This window comes from Ciconia boyciana, chromosome 6 (assembly GCF_034638445.1).
Source record: "Ciconia boyciana chromosome 6, ASM3463844v1, whole genome shotgun sequence".
Taxonomy (NCBI): domain Eukaryota; kingdom Metazoa; phylum Chordata; class Aves; order Ciconiiformes; family Ciconiidae; genus Ciconia; species Ciconia boyciana.
In genome coordinates this window covers 41061610-41082577 of record NC_132939.1, presented here as the reverse complement: position 1 = coordinate 41082577, position 20968 = coordinate 41061610, and the positions used below count along the sequence as shown (strand labels likewise).

Sequence of the window (20968 nt, the reverse complement as noted above, 5' to 3'; positions counted from 1 at the left end):
AGGTGGTATAGGAACTCTGAAGTAATGAGAGAGCTGGGAATGGATAGATATTGCTAGACTAAAACTGAGAGGTATTTGAGAAACCTTTAACTCGGATAAAGAGCTGCAGCTTCCCTGCTTGTTAGAATGAATTACAGATTAAGGCCAGAACTAAAACCAGAATTTAAAAAACAGTCTAACAAACTTTTCCTCCTGAATGTATTACTACTGTGTTTTTTCACTGTGGGCTTGTGTAAATAGACACCTGAAAAGTGGTAAAGTAATAGAAATGTGATAAGCTAGGGGTTATTTTTTGTTGTTTAAATACAACATTCCTGCTGAAATCAGTTCTGAGGGTGTAGGGAAAGAAACCCTATGAGATGTTATTTGCTTTAAGAAATAGCTAGTCTGCCAATAAAAACAACTGAATAGCAGTTTCCTTACACACAATTGAATTTGTGACTTTTGTGACTTTGTAAGAGTAAAATTCATACTTTTGAAATTATAAACTTAATTTTCAAGATTTCAAATTAAAATGGAAAAAGACCCATGGAAATATCCTTGGCTTTCAGTCTGTATTTATTTTTCTGCAGAAGCTAACATGACTAGTTTGGACTAAGGAAATCCCCCATTTTTAGATTTTTTTGCTGCAATGCATGATAGGTAATCATACAGTATATCCTAAACCTGACGGATACCATACTTACTGAAAGGGATGATATTAACCAAAATACAGTTCCATTCATATATATCACAAATGAGATTTATCTACCTCTTAAGTCAATACAAATGTACATACTGTATTGAAAGAAGCTAACCCTCTTTGGAACTTTGTCATAAAAATATTAAAGGTTTACTTATCAAAGATTGTCCTTACTCAAGAATCAAACCATTTTGTGGAAGATACTTAAAAGAACCTCCATAATTCTATAGTAAGTGGTGGACAATTTCATATCTATGGGTTAAAATTTGTGTATACTTGACAATATGATTTTTTTATGTTAGGAAGATTCAAGGTTTTAATCAATCTCTATTTAGCGATACCAAAACAAAGCAACTATGTTATTAGATTTATGAACAGAACATTCCTTTATGAAAACATAATCCCAAAAGCAATTGCTTAAAAACCTGCTTCGACCAATAAATGTTACTATTAAAAAAATACAAGTAAGAGATTACTTTAAAGTCATCAATTAATGTTTCTGAGTAAGTATTTCAAGAACAAGTGTAAGTATAGTTAAACAATCTAGACAAACTTAAAAAATTACAGGATGGTATTATTGCCCATAAGAACTGTTCTATCTGTTCCTGCTTCTGAAAAACTTGGAAAACACAGGTGTAGACTCCTTTGTCCTTCCTGGTAGCTGTCCTTGTGAGACAAAAGAAGCAGCAGGGACAAGTAACACACAAAGTGATTTACAGACAACCCTAGAGAGTTTTGCACAGCATATCATTCTGAACAGGTTTAAAATTTCAACTGACAATAATACTTGCCAATGTTGGTGGTACAAGTTGTATATTTCATATATTTACTTTATTGTTGCATTTTATATTTAGAAAATAATTTAAATTATTTACATTCATTGTAATAATTGTTTGACTTCTCAATAATCTGTCCTAATTTCACATTACAACTTTCATCTGTATGCACGTTTCATACACTGATCACTGTGGTTAGTAAGATTCAATGAACTACAAAGGAGATTTTGTCCTGTGTTGTAAAAAAAAAATAAAATCTTAAGCTTTTTTTCCCTCCCTTGAATTCTGCCTGCAGTGCAATAGTCTTCTATTCTGGGGAATAGAAAAGGACCTCAAACATTATAAGATGAACAGAGGCCACAGTGGTGTATTTCTACACATTGTCCTTTCCCAGATACAATTTCATGTCTGTTGATGGTACAGAAAGTATAAACATATTCCACAGTGACTCTCTGGCTTGCTTTTGTTAGCTGAAACTTACTCAAAAAGTTGCTGTCAATTTTCCTGCAGGTTAGCAGAATCATTCTTTAGGGCTTGCCTGGTCTCCTATGACTTGAAAAGTAGGACTCCCTGTTTTGGGCCATTAATTCCAGTCTCTGACATGGCAGCGAAACACGAAGCCGCCGTCTGACAGACTGGCTCAATCTCTGCTTTTTCAAGTGAGAAGATCAATTTTTTCTCCAAATTATCAAAGTGATCGTGGCTGTTTTCTATCAAGTGAAATGTTACAATATCAAGTCGCAAAAAAACCCCATACGACTTGTAAACTTTTCCAATCAATTCCTAAACTTGTAGCCTGAGAAAACTAGTGTTTATTTTTAAAAAATTGTTTCATTTTTCACCTACTTGTAAGTTATCTGCAGTTTTTAATTTCAGCTTGCTGTATTAAGTGTTCTGAGTGACCTCTAGTGGTTGACTAGATAAAATTAGCCCTGTACATCTTTTCTAAGTCTTGCAAGCAGTGTCAATATCTTCGTTCATTAAGAGAAGGCAAATTTTCTGCCAACAATCGTTACATATATTATCTATGAAGTACAGTTTAAGAAAAGACAGGATTACTTGCATGTTGATCATTTTCATATTTTACCATTATTTATCTCCCTTTACATATAGTTAATACCTGAAGGTGAAAGTGGACTAAGAAGAATGTTTTAAATCTACTAACCAGTGGGAGACACTACAATTGTATATCTCTGTGTGACTCCGATGTCATTAAAACAGGAAGATTGATACAATGTGGAAAACATATTAAAGCTTTCTAAATTACTTTTAACAGGTGATTTTTTCAGAACAAGTTTGTGCACAGGATGGTTGTATGTAAGAGTTCCGAAGAAATCAAATACATAGCAAGAAAAAAAGACTGCTTTGACTATACACTATGTATAAAAAGGCTTAGGGCTATTTTTAGCTGTAAATTCTAGCAAATGTCTTGACTATCTAGCTTACATTTAAGTGTTTCAAAAGTTTGTAACTTATGCAAGTCTGAGTAAATTTCCACAGAAACACGGGGAAAGGAGGACTTTTCTGACGCAAAACCAACTCTGCTTGCAAACTGAAAGACTGCAAGAGTACTAAAATATTTTCCTCTAAATAGCAAAGCTTTAAAGATGTGTGAAACAAAACTTTCTCTAACATACCTCTCTGTAACTTTACTTCTGAAATTGCGCTCTTAAAAAAAAAAATCACCTTGATGCAAAGAAAATTTCAGCCCACAGTTTAACTTTTAGAAATTTAGGAGCAACAGAAACTCAGTATAGCACAAGAGTAATAGAAGCCCAGAATAGAAAAAAACCTCAAAAACACTAGTTCCAATGAGACATAATAAATGGTCATTGTTTAGAAACTATTTTCATGCAAAAAATCTTATGAAATAGTTATGAAAATGGTTCTATTCTTGAGATACTGCATGATTAGATTTAACTGCATTATCATGAAAAAAATAGCCATGGCATATTACATATCACAGCCTCAAGATTTCATTTGTTCCACCTCTTTCCGTGTGAAGGCAGTTATACTTACAGGGTTTGACTTCATCTCCATAAGGTTGTCCAATATACGTGTGACTGGCAGATTCTGTAAAACATAATGTGAAATTAATGGAATGCTGAAATGTTTACTAAGAATTATTCACAGGCACACTATTATTTATGGACTAGTTTACAGACCATTTGAAATATCACTTTAAACAGTTTTCCTCTTATATTTTGTAAAGGTTGAGCATTTTTATCATCACCTAAATTACCTTTTTGTACAGAAAATGCAAATATCTGAGGAGCATCTAGCTAGGGGATGAACAGAAAGTGCAAAAAAAGTGTGAAGATAGGAACAGAGTTGTGTTTAGATATTACCAATATATGCAGATGTATATATTAAAAAAATACGTTTCAGTTTAAGGAAAGAATTTTAAAGCTGAAGACGAGAATTAAGGGTGTGATTCTAAAAAAGAGCTAATGTTGTCAAAGAAATGGGTAAAAAAAGCAAACCTGGCAACAACTGTTTGGATGAACTGGAAAGGAATAAACTGAGGTTGAGATTCAAGATGACTTTTCCTTATTTAAGATGGGAAATGTTAGCTTGGACAAAAGATCTGAAGTATTAAACAGTCAAACCATTTAACTTATTATAAACTGAGGGAGAGTTTACATAGCAATGGAATTGGAAATGTGTCTTGTTGACAGAATATATCAAAAAAAGGACATTCCAAAGGATGATCTACAAATAACACTGAAAAATGATTAGTAAAAAAAAATGTAAATCCCTGAATGACCGAATGATAAAAAAAAAGTTAACTTTAATAGAAATACCACAGACCTACATCAAGCTTAAAAATATGAGGAAGAACAGCATTTTATTTGGCTACCCCAAGACACCTGGAGAAGGAATTAAAAGCCAGAAAAAAAATATCCTGAAAACATTGGCATTGTGGCTTCTTACTCACTCAGAACCCAAAACAAAGCAAGCCATTTTGTCAAGAATAATACTAACTTTTTAAAGCCACACACGTTAAAAGAAAAGACAAAATGTTTAATATAAGAAGAATAGGAAGTCTCATATAGAATATAATTATCTATTGTTACAAGTAACAGTTTATCTGAAGATCTCTCTATAAAATATAACATACAGGCAAACTGCATATTTAAAACAGTTTCCTCAACTATATTTCATGACATACCACTGATTTGTAACTGTGCAATGCAACTTATCATATATAGTCATAACGGAACTCCCACAGAATTCATTTCATTGACTACCCTACAAAAGCCACAGAAACAATTTTTTAAAACTTTTATGTGATAGCTGATACTTTTCCTGCATAAATTACGTGTATAACAGGACAGCTAAACAAACAACGGCTATGACAAGATTATGTCAAAAAGATGCACATTTAATTAGAGGTAAGATTTCATTTTATTTAGTTCTGATATGCTGTATTTCTAAATTAAGTTCTGGTTCTTCCACTAAGAATTATAATACAATGAATGATCTTTTTCTTAGAAATCTTGATGTCAAAATATTAAAGAATTAAGATTTTTAATTGTAAATATTTATTTATTGCCATCTGACAAAAGTGCATATTGGAGAAAATAATGCGTCCTCTACAGGGAAGCAGGTTTCTGGGAACCACAATTCAAAATTTCAGCTACGAGTTATACGACCAGTGTCATTTTTTTGTTGTTTGTTTTCTTTTGGGGGGTGTACATTGAAATTTTCATGCAAGTTACACTCAGAAATATTTTCTAAAGTTAAGTGAGTATTTGAAGGTGGCCGTGTCACTATAAACACACTTTGATTTCCACACACATTTCAAGATTATGGTTGCTGTACATTGCTTATGTGGGAAAGCTAGAAAGGCTTGAATTGTAACTGAACAGAGAATTAACGCTTTCAGCCTTTGAATCACTCTGGAATAGCTGCATTTAATACATGCTGTTCCAAGTAAAGACACAGAGGTGGTTTTTTTGTTTATAAAGGTCTAGTCTGTTTTGAGTATTCCACAGCTGCTCTTTTTATAATGCTGAAATCAGTCTTAATCTCACATACTGGAATCTAATTCCTTACAAATGGAGGTATTCAAAGAAAATCTGAACATTATTTGTTATTTGTGTAAAAATCGGAAGCCACAAAGCGATAGATCTATCCACCAATAGAGGTCCATGTTTGTTTTTTTACTGTACAACTAATTTTATTAAGATGACAAGAGGTACTGAAAGTTGTTTTTCTAAATGTTCACAATGCTCATGTGATAGATTTTTTTTTAATTGGTTTTTAAACTTACTTGTTGCTTCAGTACCAAGTTCTTCACTCCTTCCATTACAAACTGTGATCCTGTATTCATAACACGTGAAAACAAACTGAAAAACAAAATAAAGATGATGTGTAAGACCTTCTTTTTTTAATTTGAATTCTTAAGCTTTATGCTGACATCCAATTCCCATTAAACTTGATGGGACTTAAGTACCAAGTAATCCAGTTTGTAATGAAATATATTCTTCAAACCACACAGCAAACAAGCATATGGGAATACACCTCTAATCTAGCAGTTAGATCCTCACCTATCAATAGGAGTCTTGAGTTCTAGTCTTTAATCCATTGAACAGTTTACTTTACAACTTCAGTAATGCAAGGATTTGAGTGCTCCTTTCAAGTGGGTGTCCCCATCACCAGAGTTAACAGAGATGCTCAGTGTCTCCAACCAACCAAATAGTAATTTTTCCAAGTGAGACAGCACTGGAATTCTCTCTAACCATACTGCGCCACAGTTTCCTTATGACAGTGACAGTGCATTCCTGAAAGTAAAGTTGGTAATGAGGATTCAAATCCTCTCAAGCATGGAAAGACCCAAGCCCATATCCTGTATGGGATATATGTACCCTTAGTGCAGTCACTATCTTTTCTTTTCATGTCTTGAAATAAATAACTACACCTTTCAACAAGCAGACAGTCACACAGTCCAGGACATACTAATGAAAAAGCAGTGTGTTCTTACATCCCTGACAGTCTCCAAGTCCTGGAGAGAACCAGTTTTGAATACACAGGGCTGTTCTTATCTTCTGTCATTGACTAAATAAGGCTCAAAATGACAGCTGTCATAGATCCATTTCCTGGTGCTGAATTCTTCTCCTATGAGAGCCTGTACACTTAACATGCAGGTGTAGATATCACTATATTAAGTTACTTTGCGGATTTAGTCACATATCCTTTTATTTTCCTGTGTGTAAGTCCTATGCACTGCTAAGGGGAGACTGTAATTGTCTGTAACTTAAAACTTTTTACAAATAGGGAAATGTTTTATTCTGGGCCTTGTATAGCACTAATCACACTTTCAGTACTACTAAAATAAGCAAAAAGAACCCAAAGACTCACAGAAAATTAATCAAAAGCATACCCCAAAGGTTTAGGCGTAGTGTTTCCATAGCTGGTTGGAGCTGAAGCCATCTTAGTGAAAGCCCTGTGAAAACAGGGATAGAAATCAAATGCTTATCTCATGGCACATACTGCTGTAGAATGTTCCACTCTGGTCATCTGAAAGTGAAAAAACTGCTTCTCAAACTCTTTCAGGAAGTAACTATTTATTACATGCATCCCTCTTGTATAGAAATATAATAGTTAAGGAACTGAAAGGAATTAGATTTTATACTTAAAAGACAAAGACTTTATTTTGATAGCATGTAACACTAGAATAAGTGATAGCCAGCATGGCCCTTTGGTATGAACCAAAAAAATTTGGAGTCTGAACTAGCACAACTTTTCATTTAACACAGTAAGTTGTTTCTGTCTTGGATCATTAAGTACACTAGCATGTGTCATGTTCAATAGTGTTCTGGCATTACTGGAGTTTAGTTTTAAAATAAGATTTGCATGTATTACCATAACAATGACAGCAAAAAATTATGCCAGAATGAATGTTTAAGGATAATTTACGATGTATGAACATAACACATAATTCTTTGATAACAATGCTGAGTTCTGTAAAATTACCCAGTTATAGCCTCACGTAGGAGAAAAAAGAAATTACTTACTTCCATTGTTTTATGTAGCTCAAAGGAGCAAGATTACAACCTGCATCCATCAACGCTTTTTTATACTGCTCCAAATCAATCTGAAATTATGAAGTGAAGAATTGCAAAAGGTTGAAACTACTCTTAACTCTCTTTATGTGGAAAGACAAGACATTCTTATATAAATATTAAATAAGCAGTGTAAAGTTATAGCATTGACCAAAGTTAAAAAGTAATTATGAGTCTTAATCCCATTTCCTACCAAGTATGAAACTATAACTTAAAATGCAATTTGCTATGAGCAGCTCTCATTAAACTTAACAGCATTTGTGGAATTAAATCCCATGCACTTTCAGATATGGGAATAGTCTTTAATATCAGCACCTTTAAAAAAACTGACAGAATACTGGTTTCTGTAAAATGTCACAATAGCAAATAATAAAAATGAAGAGGAGTTAATATACATTTATAAGAATACTTTCTCTTTGCCTAACCCAACATATTTTTTTTACCACATAATATTTCTATGGTATAATAAAAATCTTCCTTGAAATTAATCATCATGAGTTCAAAAGAAATATTAAGAAATTGTTTCCTGAATTATTCAGATATTGGCACAAGAAGCTTTTCTCCTTTACTCATCTGCTAGTCAACTGACCCAAAATTACTCCTGAATATACAAGGATAGAGTGAAAAGAGTCATATTAACATTTTGTTTTATCTACTTCTATTGAGCAGTGGAGCAGAATAATAGAAAGCATGCCAAGATGTGTCTTGCAGTAACTCTGAACTAAATATTTTAAAAGACAATCTTCCTTCTTACTAGTCATTCATATCCTTCAAAATGGTGGCTAAAGCTTTGTGAGCAGATTCCCTGATAATACTACAAAATTTATTTGAAGTTTTAATATTTCCTGGGTATTTCATACTTCCCTTCAAAGAGAAGCAGAAATACCTATTTAGTGCTGAAAAGATACAGAAAAATCCTGTGTGGTAGAATTTGGTGTTGGAAGCTGTAAAGAACATACATACCTCTGAAGGTGCCTGAGCTGAGCTTATGTAATAGATAAGAAATAATCGCATTTTGTCTTCTGGAGTTCCCGCTGCAGTGAAAAAAATAATAATTAAAAAACTACCATTGTAACTATGCTGCTATGTTAATTGCTGTTCAGTAATAATATATATGTGCATTCAGACCTTTAGTTATGACAATAATTGTTATCTATAACCATGGCCTGGTTCAGTGTATAAAACGGTAGACAGACATTTAGCAATTTTATTAAAAGTTGGGTTAGACTGGCTCACTGTTTCTGCAAGTTTACTTACACTTCCCTCTTTTGCTCGTAGTGAATATAATTCTTCAAATAGCATACTAAATAAATTATGTATGGCATTATGTCTTATTTTATGTGGGGATCGCAAGCATTAGCAGAGAGTAGATCAATGAAAGCGCAGACTAAAGAAAAATCATAAAAGTAAAAGCCACAGCACATTATTTTTTAGCCCTACAATATTTTTATGCAGCTCTATGGTTGACTGTACTGAAAAACTTGAGGGCTGCAAAAGCACTTATGTGAACTTTTGGTCAGGAAAAAAATCCTGAACTTTCAACTTGCTTCAGGAAGGATGTCACCTCCTGCATCATCTTTTGTCATACCATTCATTGGAGAAAAACACTGCTACTAATTCTTCGGAAGCATTATCAACGGCAATCAAAATGCATCTCTGCCAGATCAAAAAAATGATGTGGCCATCCCTGTGTTACTTAGACTATAACCTACTACAGCAGACTTTGAACACCATCTACTGTTTTCTAGAAGAGAATCACTATTAATAAAGTCCATAGTTTCAAATGAAGATTTCAGAAGTACAACTTCTCAAAACAAACATTTCAAATTCGTAATCCAATAACTCAGTAAAAAAGCTTGATACCTTTAGATATAGTACAATACTTTATAAAAATGCACTTCTTGTACTTGTGGGTAAGAAAAACGATAATTTTTTCTGGTTTTTTTTGTTTTGGGTTTTTTCCCCCCACTACAGAATGTGGATCATGTCAGCATGGGATCATCTAATCTAATCTGCAACTTTTGTTTATATGGGAGCATATATTTAGTTTGGCAGAAGTTAAGAGTAAGCACTGTCACAATGAACGTTTATGACTTGGTACAATTTTTTCTGGGAAATAAGTTTTTTTATCCTTTACCAAACACCAGTAAGCCAGAAGATCAAGAACTGAAGAAACTTTGTATTATCTAAACCAAAAGCCAGCTTTCAAGGTAGACATCCACTTGGAGTCCACCTGGGTAAAAAAAGCACTTAAACATTCTAAATATACAGTGTAACTGACTTCAGTTTCTGTAACTGACTTGGAAACTTGGTTTCCAGCTTGACAGTTTATAACTTGTTTCAGTACTTTGCTGATCACTAAGTTTCAGTTTCAACTTGAATCCCCTGGCACTCCAGAAGCATTTCCCTCACTGGGCCTATTTACCACATTTACAAAACTCCTAGAAGGTTTGTGCTCACAGGAGTGTAAGTGGTCTCACTTACACGAGTGTAAATAATATTTTGTCTTACTAAAAGATAATAAATTTTAAAAAAAATCTGCAACTGTATTGTGTACACTTTACCAAATCTTAGGAAAACCACTTGTTTGGCAAAAGTACTTTTCTTCTTGACATACTACTGATGTAAATCATAGCTGTGATAAACAGCTCTAAGACCCAGGTCAGCTGCCGGTAAAATGTTCACTATTTTTTCCTAGGCTATGGTCTGTGACAGCGTAGAGAGGGGGAGTGCTGTATGTTCTGAAGAAAACTTAACTTGGTAAACCTAGAACAGAACAATTTTATTTTCCACTCAAAAACCAGCAGGCAGCCTCTAGGGCTACTGATTAACTACTAGAGCAAAGCAAAACCAGTAACTGCCATTTATATCACTACTCCAGGATATAATAATATGCACTGAACTGGGAGGCAGCTAATAGCCCTGAGTGGTAGATTACTACAACATAGTAAGAAATGGGAAGCTGAAGCCTAAAGCTGTTAAATGCTCGAGTCTAAGTGCTTTTGTGAAGAGCTCTGCAGATGTCATTGTCCACAAGACAAGTATCCCCACTAATAATGCAAACAAGTAGTTCACTACTGAAAGCACTGGAAGATTCAATGCATTATTACTTCAAAACGTTTTCTGCTGGTATTTCTCAGTGAATTGCACAATAGGAAGCTGGCCAGTTTTACAAGATAGCATGCCCAGAAATAATTGCCATGATTCAACTTAAATCCTTTTGTTATATAAACTTAACTTAAACCTAGGCAATGCATATGAAATGTTAACATGCTACTGTGAACACCTGAATACTCAGCTTATGAAGGAAAACTCTAGCTTGGAAATCTAATCTTTCTCTTGTGTAAAACCCAGGAACTTCACTAATAGGGATGTTGATATGATACATCAGGCTTGGAAAACAATTTGCTTTATACTGCAATCTAAAAACGCATAGGAAATATGCATTCAGGTAAAAAGTAATTGATCCAGTAGGAAATAAGAGCACGCATAATAATTTGTGTTTTCATATCTAAGTTCATGCAAACATAAAAGCTGAAATCAAAATAGTACATGAACAGTTAATTCTGAACATGGAAAAGGACTAGTTTGTATTGACGCTTAATAAAAGTACAGATTATACATATTCTTATTAGCTTCATATTAACCATGAATGTCTCTACAGATTGATGCCTGACATTAGATTTTCTGAAAGTCTGTTAGTTTCTAGACTTGATCCAACATGAGATTTGTAAAATTTTAGCTCAGACTTCTACCAACCATGTACTATTTCTTCTACTGCCTTTTGATTCTATAGCACAGACGCTAGTAAAAGATTTTTTAAAAAATTCAGCAGGATTTATATATACTCCTTCTATAAACATTAATAATTATACAAACTCCAAGCAGACGTTATGTCCAATATGTAGCTACAAGACTACACACATAAGCATGCAGTAACAAAACATTTTCTTAAAGAGCATACTGGGAAAAGAGCAGGAACCCTGGGTCTCTAAATGCTTGAGGTTTGCCAATATACTTGCCAATATGCAGACACGCCAGTGGTCATAACGTAAGTTCTACAACCTTGCTCTGCAGGTTATTTTGTTCCAGCCAACTGGTAGCAGATCATATTGAAATCCGTCAGAGGGTTGTGACATACCTCAGGTTGTGGGAGGTTGAAACAAGAGTTGATGCGATGGTACTATGAAAAGCTGAGAACCCATTCTGGTCTCAACCTTTTACAGAAAGACCCCTAGAGTGACTCCTGCTAATAGAGAATCTGAGTATCACCCAGTGTGTAAAGCTTTGTTATGTATGAATCATATATGAAACAGAAGCTGGGATGCACTGCTCTTAGACGATGAAAACAGACATGCCACAGCTGCATCAAGGTATGCAAAACTTCAGGTGAGTCTCTCAGTGAACTGGCCAATTTACTTGTTGCTTCCCTTCTCTCCACCTTCTCCTGTCCATCTTTATCCTCACACAAGCAAGAGCTACCTGCATTACAACCCCTTGACTTAACCAAATTCGATGAAATGCCCTTTTTCATTCTGTTTGTGAGGTATGTGTGTGTTATAAAACATGCAGTAGGATTCTAAAGAATCGTGATTGTTCAGACCACACAGTTCCATGCTACACTAGTAAATACTGGAGAAGCACAAAAGTTAAAATATTTTGACATTCAGAAACAAGGAGTTAGGAAAGGATTTTAGTGGAGCTGCAAAAGTGGCCAGTATTTTGAGTATTACTCCATTGAAATACTAAACTCTCTAGACTGCTACTAAAAATTAAAAAAAAGCTGTTTTCTTTACAAGTCTTGCACAGCTTGCACATAAGCTCTTTATCAACTCTGAAATCCCAGCAGGTACAGATTTATTGTATATCTTAACAACTTTTATACCAAGTTCAGGTTTAAGGTACTCACCATCTGGGTCAGAAATCATGTCCAGAAGAGATTTATCCAGAGTGGATTTGCTCATTATTTTTTCCTCATATTCAAAATACACATCCAGCTTTCGACTCTGTTTAAGATTAAATGTTAGGGTTAACATCTTAACACTGTGAAAGAATATTTATTTCCTCTTTAAAAAGGTATATAGTTTTAGTTATCAAGACTGTTTTTAAAAATTTATTTTTAAATAAATTATCAGTAAAAATAATTAATGCTTGCATTACAATATGCTTTTATTAACTCTCAGAAAATTGTCGCTTATGTAATTCTCGTATTAAAAGTGGAAATGCAAGTTAAGCAAGGGATGTCTGACATGCAAATATTAAACTGGAAGAGAAGCTTTGGTTTTAACTATGGTTTTGCCATAGCTGAAAACTACATGCCATCATACATAGTGTTATGCTATTATAGGAAAAAATAATGTTCAAGTGAATATTATGTCAAGTTTATGCTGAACCTCAAGTCTCTCAGTCCACAAGGCAATTACTCAATGCAGATAAATGTGGGAAATTCCTAAATACGTTAAGGCATCATCCCAGAGAAAAGTTGGCAACTGCCAACTTCGACTGGTACTGAAATAACTACCTCAGATCAAAGGCTTGCAATAATTCATTCACACCAAAGGTGAAGGAATTCATAATTAGATTATCTTGCTAACACTGGAAAAAGAAGTCTCTCGTTATACAATGACACACATAGATCAAGTTGTGAAAATCCTTTTTTAGGGAGGATGGCACAGGGACTGCGCAAAATTAATGTGGCAAAAGCTTTATGGAAGACATCACATGGCCATGCAGCTAATGACTGCACTGCAATACATCTGCCCAAACAGCCAAGCTTTGCACTTCTTGACCATCATATCATGAAGTTACAGTCTAAAGATAGAAAAATGCATTCAAAAACTTATTTAAAAAACTTCCATTACACCACAGATCATTATGAATGTTTGAACATTAAAATGTAGCATCACAACAAATGTTACAACTACTCAGCTTACAAAACCTTAATAATCTGGTAACTAACTAAATCCTGGTGTTTGGATACATTCAGCTATGTATTGGCTCAAAGAGGAGACTGGCAGAGTGCGTCTCCATCTTGTTGGTTTGGAAGTGTTTCAGCTCCACATCATACCCATTGGGAGACTGAAACAATCCAGAGTGAGGCAAGAGTCACCAGGGCTTTTCTTGGGTTAAGAGATTCAGTAAATTTTGCCTGGTAATGCCAAGACATGCAGAACATGGCACCCTCTAACCCAGAGCAGTGGCTGTTGTAATGGCAGCAACATAAAAACTTTAGAAGTCTGGTTTTCACATGTTTTTGAATTCTACTAAAATTATTCCTGAGATCACAAATAAGGAAATGGAATTTTAAAAAACAGTTATTTCACCACCACCCCCAAAAAAAGGAAAAAAGAAGAAGAAGAAAAAAAAAGGTACTTCTCTAGCCTAAGGATATTAGGATATTTCACCATCTGAGTATAGTAAGTTCATCAAAAAAGAGTTGGAGATGAGAATACAAAATAAAAGAAGAGGTACTTCACAAGAATATTTTAATATTGAAAGCCTTTGGCAATCAGCTTATGATGCAGGTAGCTACGTAACACTTCTCATTCACCACCTACTGAACTCATTGAGAAGAGCAGTTACTTGCAGAAGAGCAACTTAATTTAAAGCCTTTGTGGAAGCTTGTAATTACAGTTTATAAAGTAAATTACCAAGAAGAGTGCTCAAAAAATGACCACTTGCTACTTGTAGGGCAGAAGGATGTCTTCTGTTGCTTGTCATAGGGACTACAACTACATATAAGCTGTATGAAGTGACAAAAAAAAAAGAGCTAGAGCTTCTTTCAAGCTATATTTACCATGAGCTCATGTTAGAAGAGTAGTCACAGCCAAATTTTGGTAGTTATGCTACTGTAAAACCTTGGATTAATCCTGTATTTAGCCAAAGTTAAAGTGATTATCAGTGGTTATGTTACACTAGTTTAAAGTCTGAATAGAACTGAACTACCAGCCTTTTTCCAAGTCCTTACTTCAGATGCAATTTGGTATCCAGCATGTCAGACACGTTCTGTGACTTCAGTTCTACAGCATCTTGGAGACTATCTGCATTAGAGTTTCCTTAACTCCCTCTAGAGAGGTAAAACATATGCAAAGAAACTACTACAATTTTTCTAGACTTTTCATTACATTCACTTGCTTTTTGTGTTTTAACTACATTTGTATCTCCTTAGATGGAGCTAAATTCAATGTTTTTAAGTTTAAAATATTTTTCCCAGACAAAAGCCATCCAACAAACAAAGGATTGCCTTGAAATGTGGAAACTTAACCTTGTTAAGATAAATATATTATTGTTGAATTTGGCAATGCCCGTATTATCTTAGCTGGTGATCTGTTTAAGACAAATTTATTCAGATGGCATGTAAAAATGTACAACATAAAAAAAAGATTCACGAATTCACTATATTTGTTTACAGATCAACTTTTAAATAAAATTATGTAATTCAGACATGAGATACTTTCAGCTGTAAGAACAGATTTACAGTTGTTAACTTACTTGGAGCATAAACTACGTAAAATTCTTCTCAACCATGTGCAATTTTATGACTGTTTGACTAAGACTGCCGAACAAAACAGACTAACTGCAGCAAAGAAAACTCACTGGTTGCATATATTTGCTATACTTCAAGCCTAAATAGAAACATTAATGGTACATGTACACTCACTCTCTTCAAAAATTTTTTACAATTACTTTTGAACTGTGAACTTAACACTCTTTGGAGTGGAAAAAAAACCAAACTGAAAATCCTAAACTTCAGGTCCTTTATTTCTATCCACAATAGGGACATCAGAGGTAAGCAGCAATATAAAATTTTCAAGACTCTCTTTTTGATGCGACAAAAGCACAGACTAAAGAGATGGATCAATACGGTGAGTCTATTCAGCTGCTTCTTCACTAGATAACTAACGAAAGTTACTAGCAAAGATGCTAATTAGGGCAATATTTTTGTTATACTGGTTTGCTAGGAATTAGATGGACACCTAATCAAATTTCATATGGATTACTGAATAGCCTTAAACACTACTAGTTACCTTTTGACAGATTCCCCAGATATGCCACATCAATGAGACAGTTACTTCCCAAAGACCCAACTTGTCTAAGAAGTGCTGATAAGAAGCAGATGTCCCATTTAATTTAAGTAAGTGCAATTTTGCTCACTCAATGGCAAACTCACAGACATGCCAAGAGGAAAAGCTGGGGAATAGGAGCTAAACAATCCTGTAGATTCAATAGAAAAAGACAGCAAAGAAGAGGTTCTTATCGGTGCCAAACTGGCAAGCAAGGAGAAAAAAAAAATAATAAAAACCAATAACAAAATCAAGATTCATTTACATTTACAGTTATTCCCTTTCTGCCTCCTGCTCTTGATTTCCTACTATGACATCTTGTTCCACACCGACCTCATCCAGGAGACCTTTCTGGATGCCAATTCAGGGACAGGATCTGTATTGCAGTTAAAGTGCTACACTTCAGCTTGCTTTGTCTTTTTTTTTTTTTAAATATATTTGTGAAAGCTTTCAACTTAGCATTTTTAGAAACAGGCTGTTCATAAGCCAAAATTTATTTTAGGGAAAATTACTGAAGCGCATGGGAATCTCTATCTGAGCACTGTACTCCAAAATGAACACAAATTTCCTTCTTTTTTATGCAGAGAAGTGGAAGCAGGACCCATCAAAATCTCTTAAGAGGGTCGTTTTTGTAAGGACCTGTAGGAGGCTCTCCTATCCTCTTTACAGTACAAAGGTTCTTCCTTTGAGAGAGAGAGAGAGAGAGAGAGAGAGAGCATGCAGAAGAAAATAAATTTTCTAAGAAATTACTGGGAGGAATTTCTCAAAGATACGGACAGAAAACAACAAGAAATAATAGCCTCTAGAATGAGTGAGGTTGGTCAGGTAATTATAGTGTGCTCCTCTCAAGAGGAAGAGAAACTCTGGGAGAAGGCTGAAAGTGGCAGCTACAGCCAGTTCCCTTTGACTGATCTGCACAGAATGATGCCGGAAAGGTCACTGTAACTGAACTCAGAAAAAGCTGTTGTTTGCTGGAAAGTTACTCAATTATCAGTTCTGAACTACAGAAAAACAGCCTGGAGCACTGTAACATATATGTTTCACAAACACATACTGTTTCTGTTCACATGGTAAGACAAAAATGTAACCTCATTTAAAACAGAGTAGTTAAAACAGTGGAATTCCTTTACAAAACACAAATTCAATAATTTGAAAGGCTATTGACAATCCCAATAATGGAGTCATTCAAAGTATTGGGCCCTGAGATCAAGCAAAATCAGAGACACATGATAAGAAAATTATGTCGGAATTAAAAAAAACCCCTAAACTAAAGAAGTGTCAGTACTCTAAGACAGATAATAATTCACATAAAAAATCTGCCACTTAAATTCATATGTATATAATTCTAGCAAGATGTTATCTAATCTACCCCCTCTCCAATTAATCATTTTAGAAAAGTGTACGTGTACACCTTTTTGTATGCCATCATTTAACACATTTAAACCCTAACCTAGTAACCCTAGTATTCACATTAGAATTACATGCAAAGATAAGCATTACTTGAAACTCTCAAGCAGCTAGAAAGATATCCATAATTCTAGTCCTAAACCTGTTATCTGTTGGGTACAGTCCTTCAGTCACCAGCTTCTTCAGAGAAAAAACAATCAATGCAAAACAAGGATGCATTTGTTCTAAGCACTGACAATAAATACTTGATGGTTCACTTCATGCAAAAAGTGATGCATTCTTTCCATTATTTAACTAAACACTTAGATATGCCAGAAAACTGCCAGGACCCCTGAGTATGTGATTCATTTCTGGTTTCCTCTTGCTGTGTCTTAGAAAATGATCCAAGAGAATGTGGAAAGCAGCTGTAAACTGAACACTAAAATATGACCACAAGAAAAATTAAATTCACTTAGTATATCTAAAGCAGGTCTCGTAGCATTCTTTGCACTGATTCTCATATATGTAGTGAAGAAAAATGCTCAAATACTTAATGTAGTAAAAAACCACAATGGACAATGCAAACACTCTATTTTAAAGTATGAATGTGCTTCCAGATTATTTTAAAAGTGAAAATATAGTAACCTGAAGAAGAGCATGGTGCCTCACTAGCTCCTCATGACTGGGCACTTGCCAAAAAAATTCTCTCTTATCCTAATCTGGTTTAATTATTTAACTGTATATAGAACCTATTAACCACAGCCTCAAGGTGCCATCAGAATTTCTTTAAAAAGTACTGGCTGAGATATTGCCCTTTTTGAGAGTATTTTTGAGGAATCCATTAGGTAGCATATCATCCTGCACATTAAAATTCCACAGCTTGAGATAGAAAGATACTTTTTGTAACACTGGGGAGTGAAAAGAGGGGAGAAAATGGACAGGACAAAGCAGCTGGAAGAAACTTTACATTCAGTCAGTGAAAAGGCTTTAGTGTAGGTAAATTCCAACAGAAAAAACATGTGCTTCTGCATTAGTTTAAGGTAGTTTCCTAAATAGCTGGAGATGAAGGAAGTGATTCTTTCTAAATCAAAGAAAAGATGACATAGATGCACATATCATCAATATATTGAAGAAACTGCATGTCCATTTGTCTCACAATCTTCTTTGACAGCTATACCATAAGAAGGTAAGGACCCTGAGCACTTTGCAATACCAGAATTAAGAATAATTTATGGAGAAATGGATCACCACTGCCTGGGAACTCTCTAATAGCAGGCTCCCTGTCAGAGGAGGAAGCCTAAGGGCTAGCAGAGTGCTAATAGCAGAGGGACCCTGAGGTAATTCCTTCCACCTCTAGGTAACAGAAAAGTGTGTCACTATCACCTAATAGAGAACGAACAAGCGCATCTGACTCCACTCCATTGCCAAGAGGACACTGGCCATCAGAACTGATGTTATTGCTATTCCACATCCTGCTCTGAAACCTGGCTTCTGTCCAACAAACAGTATATAAAATACTACTGGTGTAGGCCTGACACTACCATCTCAGTATCTTTCTTAGAAAAGTGAATTTACAGAGAAGGCATCAAATAAAATACTGACATTGTCAGCTTCTATTTTTTTTCAGTGGTATTAATGTCCTGCTTTTAAATTGCCAGATATGAAAACTGACATGCCTAATACTGCAAAAGCACATAAACTAGCCCCTACAGTAATGAGCCAAACAGAGATACACTTATATCTCTTCCCCAATTTTATAAATCTGTAAAATTAATTTATTCATCAAAATTCAGAATGAATCCTTTGTTCATTTATAGTACTTAGTTTTAAAAATTCAGTAGCAGTAATAACTGAGGACAGATCTTACGCACTTTACAAATGTTAAAGCTTCAAAACACATCGCTTTCTATGAGTTATAAATAGCATGGGGTAAAATTTTCTAACTATTGATTTTTAGTGAGACTTGGTGCTTGAATCACTTTCAAAACCAGAATTTCAGTGTTTCTGAAAGCCTCATCTGTAATTTGTGTTCTCATACTGTGAAAACAGATCCATCTGCCAAGTTATCCTAGTAGTAACCATGGTCTTTACTTGATACTGAAACCATCTGCAAGTTCTCTGATACAAGAGCAGCAGACCTAAACAGAAAAGAGGACAAGCATCCTTCTGAAGTGCTTAAATTATGCACAAGACATCTAACACAGACCCTGCTGGAAAGACCAGTTTAGTAACTTGCATCATTATTGCCACACCTCTGGGTATCATTTTCGTTGGTGAACAGTAAACAGTACCCTTCCAATAAACACATACAGAACAGAAAATTGCTTAGACTGAAGTCATAACTTGCCATGACACATCCCTAAAATAAACAAAACACTTCCGTCATAAATTTATTTTAGAAAGACTTCAACCCACAATAAAGGTTGTGACAATCATAAAAAAATGAAAGTATACTAGTAAATTCTGATAAGAAAAAAATCGGTACGTCTACTTTGCTTTCCACGCAGAGGCATTCAAAATTCATTCCCTCTTACCCTTCAACACTAAGTAACATTATATAGTGATTTCTGTAAAAGGTAGCACAACTGAGAAGGCTCACTTTCTTATCTTACTTCACCTGCTCAAATATATTTCTCCAGGTAAGGAGCACTACTGATAGAAAACTGAAGTTGGAGAGCAATCATACCTTTATATGCTCCAAAACGGCTGTTGCAACATTTGTATGAAGATCAATGAGCCTCTTCTTTTCCAGAAGTTCTGGAAGAGAGCTGAAGAGATTAAATACAAACTAACCTGCTGAGTTGCCCAGTTAGTTGAATTGTGTATTGTATACAGTCGGTACAAAAAATTTTATAGAATCATAGAACAGTTTGGGTTGGAAGTGACCTCTAAAGATTATTAAAATCTAAAATTATAGAATACAGTAGGATTGGAACTAAAAAATTACAAAGTATAAATGTAATGATTCTCATAACAGAAGGATGTCATCCACATGTAATGTAGTAAAACAGGTTTTTACCTTGACTAGCAAAAAATACACATAGTGTGGGTAATTTAATATTCCTATTGAAAGCTTGTGATTAACAACAGATATACGCCCTGCTTACCTAAACAAATAATCTACTAGAATTATGGCTTATATAATCAACGTTATAATCAATGATCAATAATCAAATTATATGTACCATGTCTGATACATATAAACATGTCAATATCTGTCAAATAATAATATATTTGAAATAATATCAAATTATGTCAAATAATTATCAAATAAAATTAAATAATAATAATATCTGTCAAATAAACACAGAACATCTGGACGTCCTGGAATTTGTTACAGGTGTTTCTGCATAGAACACAATTCTCTATGCAGGATTCATGACTGAAATCTTGTCTTTTGTGAAATGGGAAACTGAATGGTTAAGTTTACTTTGTAGAAAATTTGTAACTTAAGGTGTTGTGATCTACATGATTTTCACTGCTGGCACTTTGGCATCACATGTATAAAAGACTGCTCAGGGTCTATATACTTTCACAGCCAAAAGCACCCTGGACAGTCAGTGTCTTACTCAGTTTAATAATAAGTGGATGAGAGGCACTTAATGACATTGACTGCATGTTCTGAAGAACCATGAAGTTAAGTAACCATACTTTCCTTCCTCCTTTAAGCAATTATAAAATCAATGTTACCTATGATGATTGGCCATTAATGACCTTATAGCTGGAAGGTGATTAGTACTGCCTTTGTAAAGGACTGCATTTAAAAAAAAGAAAGAAAGAAAAAAACCCAGGAGATCCTCTATGTTAGAACCTCTGGTTTTTAATTACTAATAGATATTCCAAAGTTTTCTAGGAATTGTAAAGCCTAAGACAACTCTGAAAGGTATCTTCTTCCTCCTAGCAGATGGACAACGAAACAGCAAAGCCTAGTCTAATTCTTCCAGCAGAAACATGCCTAAATGGAAGATCTTAATGGTACTTGGACTTCTTGGC

At 34.6% G+C, this 20968-nt stretch overlaps 1 protein-coding gene across 1 annotated transcript in view; it reads right to left on the bottom strand.

Annotated features, from left to right (window-relative positions):
• Nucleotides 1-20968, bottom strand: part of SCFD1 (sec1 family domain containing 1) — a 56381-nt gene that overhangs the window by 12386 nt on the left and 23027 nt on the right. The window contains exons 14-20 of the mRNA XM_072863697.1: nucleotides 19662-19743; nucleotides 12436-12532; nucleotides 8490-8560; nucleotides 7479-7558; nucleotides 6845-6907; nucleotides 5735-5810; nucleotides 3478-3531 (exon numbers count right to left, since the gene is read on the bottom strand). Of these exons, the coding sequence (XP_072719798.1) occupies nucleotides 3478-3531; nucleotides 5735-5810; nucleotides 6845-6907; nucleotides 7479-7558; nucleotides 8490-8560; nucleotides 12436-12532; nucleotides 19662-19743 (523 nt within the window). The remainder of the gene's footprint in view (nucleotides 1-3477; nucleotides 3532-5734; nucleotides 5811-6844; nucleotides 6908-7478; nucleotides 7559-8489; nucleotides 8561-12435; nucleotides 12533-19661; nucleotides 19744-20968) is intronic.